This window comes from Vulpes lagopus, chromosome 3 (assembly GCF_018345385.1).
Source record: "Vulpes lagopus strain Blue_001 chromosome 3, ASM1834538v1, whole genome shotgun sequence".
NCBI lineage: Eukaryota > Metazoa > Chordata > Mammalia > Carnivora > Canidae > Vulpes > Vulpes lagopus.
Window position 1 is genome coordinate 26,007,811 of NC_054826.1, and position 15,106 is coordinate 26,022,916.

Sequence of the window (15,106 nt, forward strand, 5' to 3'; positions counted from 1 at the left end):
AGCATTATCAACAATAGTCAAATTATGCAGAGAGCCCAAATATCCAGCAATGTCCTTTTTTATTTGGGATACAGATATGAAAAATAAAAACACCTCATTATTTCTGTCTTTTCCCTTGTTGTTAGTTCTATAAATTATCTCTTGCCTATTACTATTAATCCATTATTACTTCTCCTTACAATAATGGTTACTATAACTATTTTGATCTCTTCTGTGGTTGAGAATAATTCTATAGATCCTGGCTTCGCTCAGCGATACTGGCCACAGTTATCTCTATGGCTGGTCTTTTCAATTGCATAAGCCAATGTATGCCCAGTTTGTCCCAGACAATTGGATATCAGAAGTGCTATCATTTGTTCAGCTTCCCCCCAGAGAATATAGTCTGGCTTTCCAGGTGCCACTGAGGAGGCAATGATCTAAATAAACCATCAGCAGCATTAACAACATTAAAAATAAACTTCAGTGGAAAGCAGATACTGTATCTATCAATGAATGACTTCTTAATTTTAAGTAAAGCTTGTAACACTTTTACATGATATCTAGCTACATATTCAGTATTTCTTGTCCTTAAGTCACTATGTTTCCCTTGGTTGGATCCCTAGTTGATAATTCATACTTTGCCTCCCATCTGGTCAAAAAGGGTTCTCATAATTACATTAGTTTTCCTGGAGAATCATAAAATCATGAGCTCCTTTCCTATTTTAATCAATGAATTATCAAATTGCTCTTCAAAAATGTTATAAATAATGTATAGAAAAATTTCACTTCAGCAAGAATTTCTGTTTTCCCAATTCATATTTCTTTTCCCCAGTGAAACTTTCATTTTTTAGTTTGTGCCAAACTGGGAAATAAGGAAGTTATTTTATTTTATTTCTTCTCCTTGTACATTCACACAGAAAGGCTTTAGACATTTCTGAAGCTCCATTCATGCTTCACAAATATACCTGAGGCTCTACCTGTATTACCACTTGGGCTCTTCCTCCTAATGCTTTTTTTTTTTAACCTACCAATTGATCTTGAAAACCACAAAGATGTGTTTTGGGGAAGACAATGCCCCCCCCAAAAAAATTGACCATTGAAAAGTTAAGCACTCTGTGGTAAAACTGCAAACATGACCCATTAAACTCTCAGATTTGGTGAGGATCCTAAGCTGGTATGATTCTGTATGGTCTATACTCTGTCACTTGAGGATGCTACACACTGCCAGCAGGAGCCTGTTCTACATTCATATTCTAATCTAAAATGATAATGGCTGGGATTATAATGACTGTGAAATATGTATCATCTACAGCATTCAAATGAAAATAAGAGAAGTTAGAAAGTATCTTAACATTTCATTCATTTGCACACAAAAAGCACTGTAGTACATGTAAATGAATTGTACACTTAACATTTGATACATCTGCCTCAAGGGAGCTTCAATTCTGAATGTCTACTTCAGGTAAATATTACCAATATCAAATGCCTGGTCTTGACATATTTGTATAAAGTAAAACAGAAGTAATTATAAGTGTTATTTTGTATTTTTTCTCATTCATAGAAAATAATGTTTCCACAAGCACCAGATCCTTGGGTGAAGAATCAAAATACTTTCCTACATTTTTTTAATTCCGTAATACAAAAGAGTTCAAGATGGATGCAAGTCACAGTACTTCCTGGGAATTTTTTCCTCTTGTATTTTCTTCCAAATATATACTCTCATGTTCCATTTATATGTTTTATTTTTATTATTTAAGTACATCACTTGGGCATTTTCCCCATTGAATTTTACATAATTGTCTCTTGTCTGTCACACAGAGTACTAAATGTCTAATAACATTTACATCACAACTAAGAACCTCAACCATGCATGGTCTAAGCATCTTTACAATTTTTATGTGAATTTTCAAATGCATCACTTTATAAGTGAAATGGAAGTTAACATGACAACGTGATAGTGAATCTAGAATGTGTTCAATAGGGACTAAGGAGGAAGGATGGTGACTTTCCAGATGAGGGTGTCATATAACTTCTAGGATAAATTAGGTAAAACAATGGGGACTCAGAGGGCTTCACATGACGTAGAATTTGGGTGAATCTAAAAGAAATCCATGTGTAGCAAAACTGCTGACAGAAGAATCTAGCAGTGTGTGAGAAGAATACCAGGTATAGAGGGAGGTGTTGAGCAAGACCCCAGTGATCCTGAAACCAACACACAGGTGTGATGGAGGTTCTAGGGGCTGGAGACTTTCTCCTACCCTTCTCCATGCTTTCTCTGGAGCATGTCCATCGAGATGTGGGAAGACCATCTTAATTGTTTTTAAGTACAAGAGACAATTGTTCCATGTAATAAGAACAAGTAGCCCTTGGGTTTCCCTCCCTGTCTAAACAGTTCTCTACATTCATTTCCATTAGTTCTCTTCCCCATTAAGTAGCTAAAGTGAAAAAAGCACCAGGGGCTTCTGTTCAAATATAAACCATTTCTAATGGTTGGAATTTACTTTTCAGACAAGTAGACAGGATCTGAGTTTTTATGTTCTGGTGTAATTTTGCAAACTCCTGGTATTGACCTTCCTACCCAAATCTGGGCAAGTAGTAGAGAGGTTCAAAAATAGAAAAGCTACCGAAATAGTATACCAATTTCATTAGAGCCAGCTCTTGTTTTCCTAAATTTCTCACTTTTTCAAAGCAGCACAAAGTTCTTCACAAACTTTAGGGCAGTTGTGTCTCATGAACACATTTTATAGGTAGACACAGAGGTAAAGAGCAGACAAGGACCTCAATGCAGACCTGTATGTGCAGATATGTGATATTGCTCAGGACCTCTCCTAGGTATTCTGTGGGAAAGGGATGAGGGAGTGAGTCGAGCAAGGAGAAGAAACCATGAATAAATCCCCCAGCACCTTCTCACTAGGAAGGAAAACTCCAGAACTGCCTGACTAGCTGGGACACAACTCTTCTACTCACATTAATATTTAGTGTACATTTTAATGATTCAGTTACTAATCTAAGCCCTCATGTATTTTATGATACAAATAAACAAGTGTATGGTAGATCATAAGCAGCAACACCTAAAACAGTAATTTTAGCTTTTTTCCTAACTGTAAGTGGAAAGTTGTACCCTTCTTAATAAAACTCTCTGACATAAAAAAAAAAAAAATACATGCAGATGCCTAGAACAGGCAGCTGGAGGAGAGTGAGGTTGGATATGGGTGCTCAGAAGAGAGAGGCAGGGGATCCATGGCCAGAAGATCCAGTGAGGACAGGACTGACTAGCACCTCCCTCTTTGCCCGCCCACCCATGTGTTTGGGACCCACACAGTGCACAATGCTGAACTGTGGTTGGGAACGCTTGCAGGTCTATGTTGCAACAGGACTTTGAAGGCACCATAGAGTCCCAGTTTAATGATGCCAGACAAATCTATGCCTGTGATTTAAAAATGGATAATGAAGCTAGAAATTTCTGGTATCTTCGTGGTCACCAAATGTTCTGATTTTTCTTGTCCCTAAGGAGTAGGATAATATAAAATTCAAGCAATAGCACAGAGCTTGGGATCTTACCTTTATTTTTTGGATTCCAGGAGCACAGAATTGAATTAATGATCCTTAGTTCAGAAGACCCCATCATTTGTGAAAGCGTGACCCACTTTATAAGTTTCTATGTTTATTATTGTATTTGTACATTTACATGTATTTTAAGTATGCACTATAAGCATCTATGGGCCAGACCACATTCACCACCTGGTGTCCTTTACCTGATACACATCAGCCCAAATCCTATACTCATCTCTTGCTCTCCTTTTCTAATCTCTTGGTATCTCTATGTATCTAAAACAAAAAAATTCTAGGGATGCCTGGGTGGCTCAGTGGTTAACTGTCTGCCTTTGGCTCAGGACCTGATCCTGGGGTCCTGAGATCGAGTCCCACATTAGGCTCCCTGCAGGGAGTCTGCTTCCTCCTCTGCCAATGTCTCTGCCTCTCTCTGTGTGTCTCTAATGAATAAATAAATAAAATCTTTTAAAAAATAAAAATAAAAAATAAAGTAACACATACAGTGAAATGCAAGATTTCAATGTGAAAATTATGTACAAAGTTTAGATAATTGCATACACCCATGTAACTGACACCTCCATCAGAATATAGAACATTTCCATCACCCCCAGGAAGTTTCTGAGCTTTCATTTTTCTAATACTCACTTCTGTAGTAACCAATGTTATGACTTATACCACCATAGCTTAAGTTGCCTATTCTATTTTATGTAAATTAAATTATACAGTATTACTCTTTTGTGCTTAACTTTTCACTCAACATAACGATTACACATTATATTTTGTGCCTCAGTAATTCATTTTTTTATCATATATTGCATGAATCTACCACAATTTGTTCCATACTTTGCTGTTTATAGACATTTGGACTGTTTCCAGTTTGGGTGCATCCATCCAATGGGATCCTACTAGCAATAAAAACACTGAACTTCTGATACATGAGGCAACATGAATGACTCTCGGAACTGTTAGGCAAAGTGAAAGTGTCAGACACAACAGGCTACGTGCTATATGGTTTCATAAACATAACATTCTTGAAAAAGCAAAGCCTTAAGAACAGAAAATATATCAGTGGTTGTAAGGGTTAGGAGAAGGAAGGGATTGACTACAAAGGGGCAAGAAAGAACACTGATAGAAATGTTCTACATATTGAAGTGGTAGTAACATCTGTGTGGATTTGTCAAAACTCAGAATTGTATATCTAAAAAGGGTGGGTTTCACTGTTTATAAATTATATCTCAATAAACCTTACTTTAAAAAATAAAATAGATGTTTGAGAATATCTGCTAAGAAATCTAAATAACTACGGTTAACCATAATAGATAATTCCTTCCTTTCCCTTTTCTCTAAAAAGTGGGAGGGGGCCCCTGTCTTGAGCATTTGGTTTCAAACAGGAATATCCTGATTATCTGTTTTCTAGATTGCCAAATTAGATTACTATTTAGTTTAATATCTGTTTTAAAAAATGTGTAATGGGACTGGGCTCTTGGTAAGATTATCAAGAAGAACTTCCTATTCAAGATCAAGTAACTCATGCTAATTGCTTTTGCCAGCAAATGGTGGTGGCATGGGCTGGAATAATGCCAAAGACATTCAGAAACTATAACATTACTTTTGAACTGTCAGGCTTTAGAGATAGAGCTGTTCATAAAGAGGGACACAGAATGCAGAAGAAACTTTCACAAACATACAAGATTGCCCTTTATATTTTCCTACACCAATTACAGTATGTAACAGTTAATATTAGGGAATCTACATAATCTGAAGATTTCTTCCAAGAATGTGGAAATACATAAAAATTGCATTGTATTAAGGTATTATACACTCTCCTGTTTATTGACAAAAATGCTTTAGATCCTTATTTAACACATAGAATTTAAGTATATTCTTGCCATTTTGTCATGTCTTAGATTCTTGGGAGCTATAACAGAGGAAATCTAAGCACTGAAAAATTTGTGGAAGAAATAAAATCAATTGCAAGTGAACCCACTGAGAAGCATTTCTTCAATGTCTCTGATGAATTGGCTCTAGTCACTATTGTTGAAGCTCTGGGAGAAAGAATATTTGCCTTGGAAGGTAGGACTAGTTCTTATAAGTCTGTATGTTTTCTCTACAACTTAAAGTCAATGTAATGGGTTTTTGGTATTTATTACTACTACACGGCTCATGCACTTTTAGTGTGTACAATAGCCAGCATGGAACAATGCCCTTTAATGCAAATCTGTCCCTGAGATGGCTATCTTACACAACACTGACTCTGTTGGCAGCTCTCTTTGTAAGGATGTAAGGACTGGGGGAAGGCAGTGGTCAGTGTAGACTCACCAGAACAAAAATGTGCCCACGCGATTTAGTCTTTTTCTGTGACACAGGTTTAGAAAATGGAGACATAGCTCAAGTTTTCTTTTTTAATTTGTTATTATTATTATTATTATTATTATTATTATTATTATTATTATTTTGGGCTTCTATGGAACTGTTCTTGTTTGCAGTCACTTCATTGTTCATTTATTTTCTTCTATTTTGCTTCTTGCCCACTTTAAAGGTCTTCATGGAACTCTGCCTCAACTCTCATGGCAGCTTCACTATATTTGTCTAAGTCATAATTCTTTTTTGTAGATTTTTTTCTTCAATTTTGTAATGGCGATCGGCTACTGAGGATAGCGAGTCATGGCATTCCTTCCTCTGCCTTTGGTAGATGTCAAGTAACAAATTACTTTGAAACTAGCCCTTTCCTTGCAAAAAATGTCTTTAGAATTGTTATGCCAGAAAAACTGAAAAGGCCTCTTTCTTCATGTTCTCTGATATGTGGAGCCTAAGAGAACATGTCTCTTTCCCTCTTTCCAGAGAGTTCTGCACCTGTGCCTCATCTGAATCCAGTGGACCCTATCCTTGTGAGGACACACAGAACGACAGTTATTTTCACATTTAAACATAGGAGTTTAAAAGCATCTTCTCAGTCACCGTGATATGACCTGATAATGGAAAACAGAAAGATAAAATGAGAAACAGACATAAGTAAAACAAGTACACCATTTTGACTGAGTATCAAATGATGAGGAAAATGCAGAAAAGTGACTGACAACAGAATGTTAAAATATATAGAAAGGAAAGAAATTGTTTTAGAGTAGTGGCTTTCAAGCTTTATTTGACAATGACCCATGATAATAAATATACTATGCCTCACAACTAAAGGGGAGTAAAATAGGCCATCCCAAAATATGTCACTTTGGCATATAGATTATTTTGAGCTAAAGGCAATCAAGACCCAGCAGACTCAGGAATTACTTTTACCTCTTCCTTAAATACCTAAAAGAATTTACAGAGCGGCTGGCCCAGAAAACGAGCTATAACCAAGGATAACTTTTTAATCTTAGAGACCTATCTGCATGGCATAGCAAACTTCTAATTGCCAAACATCTGTTCTTATATCCTATGAACTTCCCTCCTCCCTTTGAAGCCCCCGGTCCTTATGTCGGGATGGCGTATAAGTTTCAATTGCCCCCACTTGTCCTTCAATCTCATATTTGGGGGAGGAGAGCTCTCATATGAAATTAAATTTGTTTTAATTTCCTCCTGCTAATCTGTTTTAGGTCAGTTTACTTATTAAACCAGCCAAGGAACCTGGAGGGGAAGAAGGGAAAATTTTTCCACTTCCGTATGACCCATAACCCTTATTATGTACAAAGAACTCTGATAGCTTCTCATTTTCATTCTGTCTTCTCTTTCAATTAAAAAAATGTTGGTGGTGACTTACCTTGCTGTAAGGGACAGATTTAGTTTAGATTTGATGAGCATCTTAAGTCCATGCACACTTCCATTTCTCTGCTTCCCTTTTGCCTGGCTGCTTTTCCCCTGCACCTTTAGAACCTGAACACTTGAATTACTTATCCCTCTGGAGTCACAGCTGCTTCTGAAGAACTTAACTATCCTACATTTTGTGCACAAGTCACTTTTAAGTGGCTTTGCTCTCACAGAAGCTATCCCAGTATCATTTACTAATAGACCAGACTGTAAGCTTTGCTGGCCTCAAGGAAATATACAAAGATTTCCAAGTCATTGTGCACTTTTAATGTTTAATAATGTGATATGATATGTCAATAATGTGATATGATAGAAACAATCTCTAAAGACCATTTAAATGAAATGACTTAGTTACATTAGATAGTTAAGCATGATACAATACAGTTTCCATTTTAAACCTCCCCTAAGTAAACAAATAAATATAACCTTGTAGAACTTGTAGAAATGAAGCCTTTATCAGCTGTTGGGGAAAGAGGAGCCCAATTTGCCTTAAATGAAATTTTTGTGTTACTTCTAAACTAACCACACCATGAGTTAAAGGTTACACGTTGGAATGCCCAGACACTCTAAGACGTCTGTGTATTTAAAAGCAAAATTATTTTTTAAATGTCCTCAGATTAAAATGTCTCCTGCATCTTTACTGCTGGTACACTTTCAGGCCTAACCAGACTCAGTGCTTTGACTAGCTTTTTTCGGGTTTTTTGGGGGGTTTTTTGTTTTTTTGTTTTTTCATAATGAAAGCAGAAAGGGCTTCACTTTCTTGTTCCTTGGGAAGTGGCCACTTCTTATCAACATTTGTATTTAGATGGTAAATAGTAACAATTATGAAATTCCTGTTTGCCACGGACAGCGCCACCTAGTGACGAGAACAGGCCGCGAACTTGCCCAATCAAAATAAGAAAAGGGTCTGTCTCCCTTTCCCAGCAAATGTTGGAAGAAATGCTGAGATTTCTAACCAGACGCTGAGCAGTGGGGAGAGTGATTATCTCAGTACTCATGAACAGTCTGGGGAGGAGTTAACAGCAAGAAGTTTAGAGATGTACAAGGAGCTATTACCATGAGGACAATTTAGGCAGACTATCAAGTAGCTCCCTAAGCAGAACCCCAGAAGATTCTAGAAATAGGCAGCAGGTCTTTGCTGCTGTGCTCTTAAAATTGGCCTTGCAAAGATAAATAAAAAAAGACACCATAAAGCATTGTGGATTTAAAACCTCAAAGTTAAAGTACACCTCAGTCATTTAAATTAGATGATAATTCATATGTGAGGTTAAAATGATATATTTGAATTCTTGATTGATATCCCCATTTAACCTAGTCCTAAAAGAAGGCAACCACTGATATATTTGTTAATAAATTTGTAACAGTAAATAACTAGTAAATGAGTTTGATTTCACAAATTTAATTATTATCATGCCTCAATAGGCATGACTGACTCCTAAAATTATGCACTATTTTTAACTTATTTGCAAAGCCAAATAAATCAGTAACTCCCAACTGAAAGCAAATGAATCAACATTCTCTCAATTCCCTTAGGAGGTTGTGGCTTTGGGTTGGTGAATATTTTGAGAATAGCACATTTTCCATGGAATGCTCTGGATTGTCTCTGTATTTCAGTAAAGGGCCTAAAAATGAGTATAGAATCTTGCCCATAGAAATCCTCATTAAAACTGTTCATATTCATGGAGCTCTTGGAAAGATAAAAAGACTTAATGGTTGCTATTGAACCTCATACAGACCATTGACTTAAAAAAATGGGTACAGATTCTATTAAAAAATACGATTAAAAATTTTTTTCTTAAATATGACCTAGAGACCATCCAAAAGTCCCTTCCCAATCTGTGACTGATACCTACCACCAGAAATTAGAGCAAATACAAACCCAGAATCCCTGCACCCTTTATCAAATAATGGTATTCTGAGGGGATCTATAGCTGGAAATATAGGTGAGGCTGGTAGAAACAAGTGACCTCTTTAAATGTGTGAATAAAATCTGTTTAGCCCTGGAACATAACAGGTAAGTTTAGCCCAGTGTCTGAGCAGGATTCCCATGGTGTGAAGGGAAGACAGGTTTCCAACTTCAGTACTTTCAACATAATTCTGTGGATCCAAAGTGCCATATCATCCATGGGCATGATAGAATATAAGATCAGAAGCATAAATGGAGATTTCTCAACTTCTCCAGCAAGGATGGGGAAGCCATCAGTCAAGAATTTAGGCATGGCCTTCTGCTAATCTTCTCTTCCCTCCACCCAGCCCTACCTAGGAATTTTGGGTTGAGAAATGTGTAGCTGAACACAACTCAAAAGAAGTTGGAAGTTCTGGTTGGTTAAAAGCCCAGACTCTAATTAGCCTGTCTTCTCCAAGTCAACAGTGTGCTAATCAGCATTTATCTTTCTGTTATAGCTACAGCTGACCAGTCAGCAGCTTCGTTTGAAATGGAAATGTCTCAGATGGGCTTCAGTGCTCATTATTCACAGGTACGTTGACCAATTGGTAGAAAATGAAATATCTTTTTTTTTAAGGTTTTCGCTCCCAAAAGCAATGCCCAAGCATCAACATTATAAATGCAACTAGCAGTTTATGGCTTGAGCCGTTATTCTGACCATGATGACTTTCTAATCCAAATAGGAAAATGGCATCTAACAAACTTACTAGGAAAACAACTTATTTCACACAGTTCACTATATTGTACTAATAATTGTGAATCAAACATTTTGAGGTCTGGCCAATGTAATTATACACCTGGTTAAATGAAATACTTAAAATAGTTGCTAATGATATAGAATGTATCTTTTTCTCAATTTCAGTGTTTTCAAATATCTTGCTAGGATTCCATGTTCAAGACCTAGGATTCTTGGCACCCAGAGTTAAGCAGAAAGACAAGATTAGGAAATATATCATTTGTGGTTGGTGAAAGAAAATGCATCAGAATTCATGCAAAGGAATATTGATATTTCAGTGGGCTATTGTACTGTATAACTTAGGGCAAGTTACTTACTCTGCCAAGTTACTGTCGTGTTATTTTGAAAATTATATGAATTAATATATGTAAAGCACTTTAAATAGAATTTATCATATTATTAATGCTACATTCTTACTATTTTGTTAAACATCATTTGTTTTCTTTATTTGGTTATAAGGACTGGGTCATGCTTGGAGCAGTGGGAGCCTATGATTGGAATGGAACTGTCGTCATGCAAAAGGCTAATCAAATCATAATCCCCCACAACACAACCTTTAATGTTGAGTCTACCAAAAAGAATGAACCTCTTGCTTCTTATTTAGGTAAAGTTTGGATGTAATCGATAGAAAATTATTATGTTTTTATTTTTGGTTTTGTTTTATTTTTAGCATTGTTTGCTTTTGTTTTTATTTTTAGCATTATTTGCTTATATTTATATAGACTTACTTATAACCGTGTAACTCACTTCCAAGAGTTAGACATTTTATGGACCCATGAAAGTTCCTAAGCAGCCTTAGTTTCTGAGCAGTAATCAGAATAATAGAACAATGGAGGTCACACTCTTTCAAAAGGGCTCTCTAGTGCAAGAATGATTTAGGCTGATATGTGCACATTTAGAGGTCTCTCTGTGTCTGATATTCTCATTAACTTCAAGAAGAGCTTTGTACCTGGTGGACAGGAAATGATAAAAAAGAGAAACCTTGATTCAGCTAATATTGTCAAGATTAGACTACCATTTTCTCCAAAATATCCTATATCATAAGTTTCTTTCTATGGGTCCTAATTTTGGAAAAGAAAATTTTAATTTGTCTTGTCATATAGCTTCTTTAATAGTTCCATTAAATCAGACAAATATTGAGGTGTAATGTCATCTTATTTTTCAAAGACTTGTCTGGAATGACAAAGTATATATCAGGTATCACCTTATTCTAGATCTGTACCCAGCTGCCTAAGAGATAGCAGGGGACTATTCTATCACTAAATGATCCTTTAAACAATTAGGAGGGCCTAGGATGAAAAAAAAAAAAAACTCAGGCTATAGTTTCCCAACTCTTTAGTCACTCAGCAAATATTTGACCAATACCTATTTTACCCCAGGCATTGTTCTTGGTGCTGGGGGTGCAGTGGTAAGGAAAACAAATACCTTTCATTGTTCATATTTTACTATGTTAGCATTCCTTTATGGGATCTTTCTGTCCTGGAGGCAAGTCTTTTTTCTCTCTATTCAAGTTACTTTCTATTTTACAAGAAAGGTAAGAGGTCTTTACTAGTAGATCCACACATCTCCTGTCTTAAAACTGTAGAGGCAGCAGGACTTAAGAAAAATGAAAGGCCTGAAGGTTTTAGATAATTAAAAATATGTCTGTAAGCAGCAAATATAATGTGAGTGCTCAAAACCCTTCATACAAGTTGAAATGCATTTATGGAAGCTAGTTTATTTCTCATAAAAGTCCTATTACATTCTGCTGTGGTCAAAGAGCAACTAGAGTATTCCATTATTCTAAACATCACACATTACAAAAGAAAATGCCAAACTAGGATGTGGTGATAAAAAATTATCTAAAGGGCAGCCCCGCTGGCGCAGCGGTTTAGTGCCGCTTGCAGCCCAGGGCGTGATCTGGAGACCCTGGATCAAGTCCCGCGTCGGGCTCTCTGCATGGAGCCTGCTTCTCCCTCTGCCTGTGTCTCTGCCTCTCTCTCTCTTTCTGCATCTCTATGAATAAATAAATAAAATCTTAAAAAAAATTATCTAAAGGATACCGGTCTGGAAACAATTTCTTTCTCCCCTTCCCCACCCCCTGCAAAATTTGAAGAAATTGATAGTTAGGAAACAAAATGTACACTGAATATCTTTTAAATATTTGGAGGATTATGCTATAACGTAAAGAGGTTGGGCTTAAGATTCATATACATTTAAAAGAGATCTTAGCATATAGTAAACATCCAACTTTCCAAGTTAAGATATTAAGGAATAGAAGAATGATGTCATAGCTACCTATGACAGATCTGAACTAGAATCTAGGTCTCTTGATTCTTATTCCAGTGTTCATTTCAAAATTAAAGACATTTACAAATTAAAGATATAGCATGAAGTCCACAAAGATATGTGTGACTTTTTAAGAAGCTCACACATTTGGGGGCACCTGGGTTAATTAAGCATCCAACTCTTGGTTTCAGCTCAAGGTCCTGGAATTGAGTCCTAAATCAGGTTCCATGCTCAGTTCCGCGTCTGCTTCAGATTCTCCCTCCCTCTCGCTCTCCCTCTCCCTCTCAAAAGACCCCTCCCTACCTTGCATTCTCGTGTACACACTCTCTCTCTAAAATCAATAAACAAAATATTTTTTAAAAAGTTCACACATTTTGAGAACACTATAGTTCTTTTGGTATTCTGAGTTATTATGTGATAAAATTCCTTAAATCCGAATAGTTTTAAGAATCCTAAATCTATTCCCTGAAAGCTTGGATTCATGATTGCTTAAAGCAGGCTTAGTGAATTCAAAACTTAAAGATACCACTGTGAGCAAGAAAAAACTAAGAACCTTCATTCTTAACCACAGTATTTATAACATATGATTTCTTTCTGCCCAGAAAAGGAAATTTGGGGGTATATTGTCCACAATGTGCTTAAATGATTTTATATCTTAGAAATAATTTCATTAGCTTAATCACACATTAGCACATAGGATATTTTGCCAACATAAAGTTTACAGTCGATTTCTTTTAAAACAAAAAAGCACACAGAAAGGGGCCAGAGGAGAAAAATAGCTTTATACCCCAAATATTATTCCAAATCTGAAATGGGGTTTTCAAAATGTCTGCTTGTGTGAGTTAAAAATTAAGAAGAGTTTGAATGTGTTAGTATGAAATCTGTGTAGACTGCAAGTTGTTAGGCTGTGGAAAATCTTATGGAGGGAACAAAGTGAGAGGTAGATGCTGTATTAAAAAAAAATCTCATACTAATCAGTAATTATGAGAAAGAAGTAGAAATAGAAGCTGTTGAAGCTCTCAGGGGACAGCCGCTCACCCATCTTTCCACTAGGATAATATGCACTTAGCAAGTGGTTTTGATGGTGAGAACATGTTTGAAGTCTCGTTCTCTGCCTCCTCCACCCACGGCCTGCCCCTTTCTAATCATGCCAGACAAATTCAAGAGAAAAAGTAAAGATATGAGACAAATGCATGAAATCAAAGCAGAACATACCTATTTCCCATTACCTCACCAGATCCTAGCAATTTCCCCAAGGAGTAAATTATGAAAGCTGGCAGGATCTATTTCTAAATCCATGCAGCAGACTATGCTATGAATTTTCCTTTCTCTTCAATTTTGTACTTTTTTTCTCTTCAGAAAGCAAGATTAAACTTGGATGTTTATAATTATTTTCCTTTCAAGAAAATTAGATGTTACATGGCCTTCTTTCTCTCTCCCTCTTTATTGTCTTTAGACACCTGAGCTTTAACCAGCAACTACCTCACGGGTAGGTACTGTCTTTGTGAAGACTTCAGTTAATAGCTGTAGTTACCAAGTTCAAATTATTGAAATTAATTAACAAATAATCATACAACCCCAAGCCTCAAACATAATTTGAAACTTTTTTTAAAGGTTCTTTTATCAGTTGGCATTCATAGCTCTGTAAGTTAAAAAAAAATTAAAGTATACTAACACTCTTAGGCCTATCTTGTCTTAATATTTTTTAGTAGAGTGACATAAAATAAAACAGCTTTGTTTTTCAGATTCTTCTTTTTTATTTTATTTATGTATAAACATGACCTTAAAGCTTTTATTTTTTAAGCAATATTGTGGTTAGTAACATCAGCACTTGTTTAGTAAAATTACTTGTTTGAAAAAGAATAGTTTACAATTTATTATGTGTAATTTTTTTAGAAGCTCAAAGAAAGATGAAGAAATGAGAATGTGAGAAAAATATTCATGAAGGAAAAATGCCTGAGGAATTGTGTGCCTTTAGCACTTGTGAGAATCAAACATGTTTTAGTACAAAAATCTCTGCTCCTTTACAAAAATGTAAGAAAGTGAAAACTATAACCTTGTAGTAAAACACTTGGAAAAAATTTTCAAAATAATCTTTTTCTTAGTAAGAAATACTATTCTGTGGTATTTGGAAAAATAAAATGCCTTCTGCTCTGCTGATGGGCAGACCTGGTTACTAGAACATTTCTTCCTTCTGTAGAGTGGAACTGTGCACATGGCAATTTTTATTCATTGATTGAGCTTTTTTCCCTATGGACACAAAGAATAAATTTAATTCTTCATGTAAAAATTAAGAATTATCTGACACAAAAAATGAAAGCCCAATTAAAAAGAGGAATGTCAAAGCTCACTTTTTAAATTTAAATTCCAATTAGTTAACATATAGCATATATTAGTTTCAGATGTACAGTATAGTGATTCAGCACTTCCTTACATCACCTGGTTCTCATCACAAGTGCCCTCCTTAATGCCTATCACCTGTTTCACCCATCACCCCATCTACTTCCTTTTAACCAAACAAATGCAAATTAAATTCACAGCAAAATATTATTGTTAGATTATGTTTAACATCTATTATAACATTCACAAAGTTAAATAACAGTAATGATACCCAATGTTTGGGCGGAATTTGATGAAATTAGTGTGTCCTTTGGCTGTTCGTAGAATAAATTAGTACAAATGTTCTGGAAACAATTTGCTCGACACTGATGGAATTGAAAATTTGATCCAGTAATTTTTCCTTGAATTTTATCACCATAAAAATCCAAAAGAAGGAAAAAAAATTAAATGTTCAAGGATGTCTTTGCAGGCTTAAGTATAATAACGAA

At 35.7% G+C, this 15,106-nt stretch overlaps 1 protein-coding gene across 2 annotated transcripts in view; it reads left to right on the forward strand.

Moving 5' to 3' along the window:
- The window catches only part of ITGA1 (integrin subunit alpha 1), a 169,189-nt gene that overhangs the window by 99,465 nt on the left and 54,618 nt on the right, over positions 1–15,106 (forward strand). For both annotated transcript variants that reach the window (XM_041747906.1, XM_041747907.1), the window contains exons 9-11: positions 5,439–5,604; positions 9,733–9,806; positions 10,470–10,614. In XM_041747906.1, the coding sequence (XP_041603840.1) occupies positions 5,439–5,604; positions 9,733–9,806; positions 10,470–10,614 (385 nt within the window). The remainder of the gene's footprint in view (positions 1–5,438; positions 5,605–9,732; positions 9,807–10,469; positions 10,615–15,106) is intronic.